The sequence below is a fragment of the Elephas maximus genome, chromosome 7 (assembly GCF_024166365.1).
Source record: "Elephas maximus indicus isolate mEleMax1 chromosome 7, mEleMax1 primary haplotype, whole genome shotgun sequence".
NCBI lineage: Eukaryota > Metazoa > Chordata > Mammalia > Proboscidea > Elephantidae > Elephas > Elephas maximus.
Window position 1 is genome coordinate 17,517,984 of NC_064825.1, and position 9,198 is coordinate 17,527,181.

The 9,198-nt window shown below is 37.7% G+C and overlaps 1 protein-coding gene across 6 annotated transcripts in view; it reads right to left on the minus strand.

Moving 5' to 3' along the window:
* DYNC2H1 (dynein cytoplasmic 2 heavy chain 1) overlaps positions 1-8,953 on the minus strand; it is a 412,907-nt gene extending 403,954 nt beyond the window's left edge. For all 6 annotated transcript variants that reach the window (XM_049889447.1, XM_049889448.1, XM_049889446.1 and 3 more), the window contains exons 1-3: positions 8,553-8,953; positions 4,565-4,735; positions 3,946-4,081 (exon numbers count right to left, since the gene is read on the minus strand). In XM_049889447.1, the coding sequence (XP_049745404.1) occupies positions 3,946-4,081; positions 4,565-4,735; positions 8,553-8,747 (502 nt within the window). In that variant the 5' untranslated portion in view covers positions 8,748-8,953. The remainder of the gene's footprint in view (positions 1-3,945; positions 4,082-4,564; positions 4,736-8,552) is intronic.
* Between the last annotated feature and the right edge of the window lie 245 nt (positions 8,954-9,198).

The window sequence follows — 9,198 nt, forward strand, 5'->3', positions numbered from 1 at the left end:
CCCTTCACCAAAATTAACACGTCTTCTAACTAGTTAGTGATTTGCCCTCCCCAGCTTTCCTCACCCTCATAAACACCAAAGAATGTTTTTTTTTTCTCAACAGAAAGTTCTTATTTAAATCTACTGGAAAAACTAACAGCAGCAATTTACACTTCATATCAAGCTTGCTGTTTAGTATGATTTTTATATGCTTTTATGAGCCGTTCATATCTATACAATCATTGCGCATCTTGTATCTGTGTAGTTTGCTTCTCTAACATAAGGTTTTCCAAAATCTAATTCCAATACCATTCATGCTCTGAATGACATTCAAACTGGAAATAGAGTCAATTCTCATTATTTGTGGTAGTTACATTCTACAAAGTCACTACAAACACTGAATTAGTCAATACTGAACGATTGCTCCCAGGGAAATACAAGGTTAGGTTTCTGGAAGCTTCTGGTCACAACATTTTCATCAATCGATCAATACATAATACAGCTTGTTTTATGCGTGCTTGTGTTAAAGATGGCTTATTTAACATTGTTAATTCCTTAACATTGAATCCACAGACAACAGCACTAAAATTCATGCCTGAATGAAGCTTATGTAACGTGTATTTTCTCTGTAAGGCACAATCACAACCTCCTGTGCTAAGAAACACTAGACAACATGGCCATTTTAAACAGCAAAATCAGCAACGAAATACAAAAATGTGGAAAGTATGGCATTAAATAGATCACAAAAAGAACACCTGTTTACGGTATTAGAGCTTGTTATGGATTGAATTTTGTCCCCCAAAAATATGTGTTGTAAATCCTAACCTCTATGCCTGTGGCTATAATCCCATTTGGAACCAGGTTATCTTTGTTATGTTAACGAGACAGGATTAGGGTAGGACGTGTCCTGAGTCAATCTATTCTGAGATATAAAAGAGATTAAACAAGCAAGCAAGAGAAGCAGAGATGGGGGAAGAGAGATGCCAAGCTCTATGAAGACTGCCCAGGAGCTGAAGCTCAAAAGAGACAAGGACCTTCCTCCAGAGTTGACAGAAAGTGAAAGCCCTAACACAGAATTTGGTACCTCTGAAGAGTGGGCTGCTGCTCTAACAGATACCTAAAATGTATAAGTAGTTTTAGAATTGGGTAATGGGTGGAGGCTGGAAGATTTTTAAGGTGCATAAGAGTAAAAGCCTAGATTGCCTTGAAGAGACTGTTGGTAGAATTATGGATTTCAAAGGCAATTCTGGTGAGGGTTCAGGAGGAAGTGAGGACAGCTATAGAGAAAGTCTCCCTTGTCTTAGAGAATACATATGGCATCAGCAACAGAACATTGCTAGAAATGTGGATGTTAAAGGTGCTTCTGATGAGGCTCCAAAAGAAAATGATGAGCATGTGACTGGACGATGGAGGAACGGCAAGGCTTTCTATGCACTGCCAAAGGATTTGTCTGAATTATGTTCAAACGTTTGGTGGAAGGTACAGCTTGTAAGTGATGAACTTGGGTACCTTGATGAGGAGATTTCTAAGCAAGATCTTAAAGGGGTCATATGGTTTCTCCTTGCCACTTGTAGTAAAATGCAAGAGGAAAGAGATGGATTTAAAAAATGAACTGTCCAAAATGAAAACAAAACTTAAAGTTTTGAAAATTCTGCTGAATAAACTAAGGACATGTGTGCTAGAATTTTCATTGAGGACGTGTCCACACAATCTTTTGTCAAAGAAATTCAACCTGTAACTGATGGATTTAACCAACTACCACATCAGAAAACCCATCAGCTTAGACTGCAAAGGACAGAGAAAGAAGGAAAGGAAAGAACTTTGTCTGCCTCTTAGAATTCCTGTCCTACAGGAAAAGAAAAGACTTCCCTGGAGCAGCTCAGAGATCAGCAGAGCTACTGGAAGAGGCACCAGAAGCAGGGTCTTCTCAGTTTCAAAGAGTGGGGCCACGGTCTCCTGGATCTCAAAGGGTGGGACTATAGCCTTCCGGGTTTCAAAGGGTCTGATCTTTGCCAACTTGGTTCTGAAGCACGTGGCTGCCATTCATGAGTGCCAGGGGGATGGGGCTACTGCCCAAGGTGGAGTAGGTAGGCCTGAAATGCCCATTAGGAAGAACAGGGCCTGCCTGGGTCAAGGGGGTGGGTTCGTCACTCAGATGGGCTAGAAGAATGGGGTCACCCAAAGTCAAGGGGGCAGTTTTCCCATCCCAGTGGGTCCAGGGTCAAGGGACCTCCACTCAGAATCCAGAGGGCAAGCCAACACCCATAGTCTGGAGGGCAAGGCCATTGCCCAGATAGTCTCAGAGAACACAGAATCATTTTCAAGACTGGGGAGCTAAAGTAACTTGTTCTGATAGGTTTTAGACTTACTTGGTGCCTGTTATCCCTTCTTTCCCTCCAATTTCTCCCATTTGTAATGGAAATGCCTACCTTGTGCCTGTTCCACTATTCTACTTTGGAAGCCAATAACTGGTATTCTAGATTTCACAAATTCACAGAAGAAGAGGAATTTTGGTCCAGGATGGAATTTGAACTTGGAGTTAAGACTTTTGGGATGATGTGATGGGGTGAATATGTTTCACATGTGGAAAGGACATGAATTTTGGACGGCCAAAGGATGGAATGTTATGGATTGAATTTTGTCCCCAAAAAATATGTATTGTAAATCCTAACCTCTATGCCTGTGGTTATAATCCCCATTTGTCTTTGTTATGTTAATGAGATAGGATTAATATAGGGTGTGTCTTGAGGGAATCTATTTTGAGATATAAAAGTGATTAAACAAACAAGCTAGAGAAGCAGAGGTGAGGGAAGGGAGATGCCAAGCCACATGAAGACTGCCCAAGAGCTGAAACTCAAGAGACAAGGACCTTCCTCCAGAGTCAACAGAGAATGTCTTCCCCTAGAGCCAACACCCCGAATTTGGACTTCTAGCCTCCTAAACTACGAAGAAATAAATTTCTATTGGTTAAAGCTAACCACTTGTGGTATTTCTAGATAACTATATAACTACGTCAGAGCTGAAACAAGAAGGCAGATTGTTCTCTAGTTTGGCCTCAGCTAGGAAAACATGCATCGGACAACTCAAATTTTTCACTGTTCTATGCAACACAAATGATTACAAAAGACCCACAAGTATTGATTTTGAGGCTACAATAAATTTTAGAAAGTAAGCAAATTTGTAAATATGGAATTTATGAATAATGAGGATAAACTAGAATTATAATTTAATCACTAAATGTTTTAATTTAATTTCAAACTATAAACAAATTAGTTTTACTTTTAAATTTGTTTTAAATTTCCCAACAAGCTGGACCATCTGTAATGCCTAGTCATATGCTAGAAATAAGCACACTATTCTTTCCAGGACTATTAGCTTCCAAAACCTTCTACTTTACTATTCAAAGAATAAAACTACATTCAATATTTTAAAATAAGGATTTAGGTAAGTCACACATTTCATGTTAATCATTCATATGAGTAATAATTTACCTATTGCCACAATAAAATTATAATTAGATACCTTCAGATAAAATACATTTTAAAATAAATTTGCCAACCTATTATCTTTGCAAGGCATGTAATTATTTTATATTTCTATGGATCAAACATTGTTAAAGATTATAATTTCCTCTTCTACAAATTCATATAAATCTATAGTTATTTATAAGAAGTTCATGCTCAGAAAAGTTCCAACAGTATAGAAAGAAATCCATAAAGAAACATGTCTATTTACTAATGTACTAATGAAATAATCATTTTGACTTTGATTAAAAACCAAACCAAACTCATTACCACCAAGTCGATTCCAACTCATAGCAACCCTATAGGACAGAGTAGGACTGCCCCATAGAATTTCCAAGGAGCACCTGGTGGATTCAAACTCCCGACCTTTTGATTAGCAGCTGTAGCACTTAACCACTATGCCACCAGGGTTTCCGTCTTTGATTAAGCTATGTTTATATACCTCGTGTGTCATCCTCCTTAAACTTCATTTTTGATGAGTTAATGTCTGATCTTCGCACAACAATGCCCAATCCAGCTTCTAATTCACTCAAAAGATTCTGAAGCTTGGGATCAAAGTTTCTGCTCCATTCCTGATCCTAAATAAAAACAGACAAGAGCAATCATTGATCAAAATCTTGGAAATTAAATTGACTTCCTAAAACACTGTCTAAAGAACTAAGTTCAAATACCCCTGCTTCACTTAAAGTCTGCCATTATCTCCATTTCACAGAAGTGGGGAGGCTGGAGGAAAGGGTAGGCTGCAGTGAGGGGTGAGGTCCTCTTAGAAGTTAAGACTTTATAAAGATCATTTATCACCGAGACGTTAAGAGCTGATGTGGGCTGAATTTTTACCTTTCTCCAATTTCTTTATTTGTCACAAAGCTTAGTCTAAAATTAAAAGTTAAGAACACCTATATTAATTAAAAGGCTAAAATACCATTAACAGTAAGTAAAATTTTAAATATACTAACATCATTAACAAGTAATATATCAAATATTTATGTTTATTTTTATGAAAACATCTGTTCAAATGCCTAGGTAAAAGACCCATGACCATTTAGCTACTTTTATTTACTTACCTTTAACAAGACTGGTGCAAATACTTGTCGTACTGCTTGATAAAGAGAGTTAATAGGTGACTCTAACATAGATGAAACAAGAATGTTATTATGTAGATTTTGGTCGGTAATTACTTCAGGTCGCAGCTTGAAAAACACCAACACTTTATCTTTTGTGTCACCAAAATCAATCTAAAGTGATAAACAAAAGATTTTTAATGTTATCTTCATAAAATTTAATATTTGAAAGAAATATTTCCCTAAAATGTTGTATCACCATAATTATATCCTGTGGGGAAAAAATTATTTCAAATATAAGTACAGTATATTAAAAACAATCTCTCTCTGCCCCTTAAGAATATCTAGGTTTAAAAATGTATCCCCACTTACATGTGCTTGTATCCTAAAGCTACTTTGATAAGTGATTTATCAACAGAAAGCACTATATAAACATTGTTGACATGCACTATTAACTGTTCCACTCCAGGAAGATTCAGTAATACTGCAGATCAAACCTGTATGGCCCACGTACACATTGATGAGTAATGTATTTCTCTACCATACCTCAGAAGTATATAACAAAGATGTTAGTTACTATCTTATCTGGAATCAGTATTAAAAAGGGTGCTTTTTAAATTGTATATAAACTCAAAAATACCAAAACTAACTTATCTTCCAACGTCATCTTTTCCTGAACAAAAATTTTTTTCCCTAAAATGTCTGAACATCAAACCTTTTTACTAAGTTGTCATATAGCTAGACTATATGAAATTCAAACTGGATGAACTAAATTAGAATTCTCTAAAGCTAACTTATTTAAAATAGGTCAATTCATAGTCATTTGTTTATTAACTGAAAAGTATACTGCCCAAAGGAAGCTTCTGCATTATAGACATACTTTCACAGTTATTCTCATCTCTTTCTCCAGGAAAAGAACTCTATTCATTAAGAAGCTTTCAAACAAGGTCTCTGCTGTATATGAAGACCATCTTGTAGATGAGTAAGCTTTCATGCTATTTTTCTTTTATCCTCACCATTACATTTTTTAACCAGTAGGAAGGAGCTGACACTCTGTGTTGCTGCATTTCTAAAATTCTCATTTTCACACATCAGAATTCTATTGCTAGTATGATTGTATTATTCCAATTACAAGTGGGTATATATAACAAACTGCAGACATATATATATTTTTTAATTCACTTTTTAGCAATTAAATGATGCATACTCTTGTACTTTCCTTCTCCCACCTATTTGAAGAAAGAAAATTCAGAAAACACACATTCTATTATTATGCTTTGCAAACAACACCCATCATTGCTTGCCGAGTCTGCCATGGAGCATCAATCAGGACCATGAGCTTTGTCCTAGCCAAAGACAGAGTTAAAGCAAACCATCAGTTGGCTACAGCCTCTCATCATCCCAAAGAAAGGAAAATTGAGAATAAGTGCTCCTAGCTGCCTCTCCTCCAGGTTTGCCCATCACTAGCAACTACTATTCCTCTTTGACTATAACGTGATAACTATTAATTCAAGGTGCAATTTTTTTCTTTTGAGGTTGCAATATACTTCCAATCCCCTACTGAGACTGATCAGGGGTTGGTAAACTACAGCCCACAAGCTAAAAATGTTTACATTTTTAAAGAAATAAAAAGGAGAAAATTCTGTGACATGTAAAAATGATATGAAATTCAAATTTCAGTGTCCATAAATAAGTTTTTATTAGAATACAGCTATCCATTACATATTGTGTAGGACTTTCATGCTACAAAAGCAGAGTTGCAGTTGTGACAGACCGTATGGCCCTGAAAACCTAAAACATTTATCATCTGACCCATTACAGAAAAAGTTTGTCAAACCCGATCCTAAAGCATGAGCCAGATCACAGCTTTCTCTGGTTTAAGATTACCAATGACTTCCTACTTCAACCTACATGATATACAGGTCATAAATGATCGGCCCCTACCCTATTCTCCCACCTAACCTTCTAAGCTCTTCCTTCATTCATTACACTTCAGCAATCACCTGGATTTTGTTTTTCCTGCCCCTTTGGAATGAAGTTGAGTTGGTAGTTACCATTTCTTTTGCTTAGAACACTCCTACCCCAGATGTTACGTCTGCCTAAAACTCATAATTCAGATCTCACTTGAAAGGTCACTAATTCCACCAAGATCTTCCCTCCCACCCTAGTTTAAGGCAGTTCCCCACCCTTCAACCAACTGTTTTTATCTTAACAGTACTTATCACTACCCAAAACCATATTACATTATGAATGTTTAGAAGATTTTGCCTCTTTGTCTACTCAAATGTTACTCCTTGAGGACATGAACTCTAACTTGTACAAAGCTTTATTCCCAGCACCTATAACAATGCCAGATAAGTAGTAGGCCACTGATAAATATTTGTTGACTTATTAACTTATTAAATCATAATGGCTCTCAGACATCTGAACTACAAATTAAGAAATAACAAAACATCTTCAAATATGACTAAAAACCTGTAGTGTGTGATTAAAAATAACAAACAGCTTGTTGGGCTCCACTAGTGATCGCTTTAGCTTAAAAAAAAAAAAAGTTAACAGTTTTAATTTTTAATACAGCACCCAAGCTACACTTTCACAAATTCAAATACCTCCCCATCTTGTTTTTCCCATTGCATTCTATTTGAATTTTCAGAAGCATTTATAACAATGTACCCTAATTTTATAGTTTGTTGAGTATATGTCATCCTAGGCCTAGTGACACAGGGGCTGCACCAATGGGCTCGAGCATAACAACAATTGTCAGGATGGCGCAGAACCAGGCAATGTTTCGTTCTGTTGTGCTATGAGTTGGAACTGACTGGATGGCACCTAACAACAACAACAGGCCACTGAAATGAGGCTCTGGAAGGCAGAGGCAAGGGCTTATTCTGAATTATACTACCTTTCAGAAAAGCAGAGTGGTAAACACCTTCTTCAGCCATAAAATGGAAATAAAAAGTTATCTTATACTGTTGTTATAAATATTAAAAATGACTTAACACATACAATGTACTTATAACAGTGCCTGGAATGTAAAGAGAAAGTAAATGTTAGCCAGGATTACCCATCTTTTTATATTTTTATAAACCTACCAAGCCTGGCAATGTGTCTTGCATATATTGAGCTAAAAATAAATATTTGTTGAATAGAGCTAAAAAGGAATCCAAGAATGATACACACTTAATGGGATGAACGATTCAGTCAACCTACAAAAAAGCATTGAATGTTGTTGTGTGCCAAATACTCTACTAGGCCTAGGGATATGGGTGAACACAAGCTAGGAAGCAGCTGAAAATGTCTATGATTTGCTAACTTTCATTCATTCACTCAGCCCCTTTAGTGTGCCAGGCAATTTTCTTCTGTGTAATACTTCGAGGTATGTGTGTGTGTGTGAGTGTGTGTGTGTCTGTGTATATATACGTATATATACACAGACACACACATATATATAAAACCAATGCAACTATTTCTTAAGCAATCTTACTAGTGGAGTAGTAATGCAATAAGTAAATCAATGCCGCACATATCGTACACCAAAAAAGAAATAATTAAACTTTATTGTGGAATGTAATATATCATCTAGTAAAAGATTTGATATCCTAACCAATCTTCCCCTAGAAAAAAAAATTTTTAGAGCAACACTAAAATCAGTGTGCACACAAAAAAACTAGAATGCACCATAAAGAACTTCAAAAGAAAGTAGAGAAAAAAACAAAACTGGTACATGTTTATTTTCTTTATAACCCATACGCAGTCATTAAGGAAAAAAAAATGGAAAAAAATACATAATTGTTTTTGTTCAGGTTTGTGAACAGAGAACTTTGGTCAGGCGGGATGCAAGCTTGTAAACTACATGCAGAACAAGGAGGCCAACGTTCTCTCAGGGCAGCTAAGAGGGAGACAGCGTTGGGCTCCAGACATTGGTCCGTCGGGTAAGGCTAGAGGCTAGGCCTGGGGACGCGAGTCAGGAGAGGGGTGCAGGAAACCGTACCATGTTGGAAAAGGAGATTCCGGAGTCAGATCGCTGCACCCTGAGGAGCATCTGGTTTCCGTCATCCAAGAAGTTGTTGATTTCAGGACAGTCGTACAGTAGGGGCTGATCTCTGGGTTCCGACATCAATCCGAAGTAGTTCTGGGTAGTAGTGAAGATGAAAAGCTTCCGAACGTCCCCAATCCCGCCCGCCATGACTAGGAGAACGGGAGAAAGGAAAGGAGAACGGGAAAGAGGGAAGGAGGGGGAAAAAAAAAAAAAAACAGTCGCCAAGGAAATAAAGGGAAGATCGAAGTTTAGCTCAAACCCGGACCCGCCCGCCGGACCGCAGCGCTTCGCGGTTGCCAGGGGTAGTCGCTATGGTGACGGAGCTCCACAAGCTGCGCAGCTGGCGGCGCGCAGGGAACGTTGCCGCGTCGAGCACGCGCACGCAAAGCTTCGGAAGCGATCGACCACCTCGGGGCTCATCAGCTGCTCCCCGCAGTCATTGATTGAAAGGCGTTCCGGTGAGTTCGTGTCAGTTAGTGAAACCTTTCACTTATTTTTTTATAATGCGTATTTATAAAAGATATACATCTAGCTTTCAAGTACAACAGCGTTGCTGGATTTAGGAGAGCTGGATTGTAGTACTCCCTCTGCCATCTGC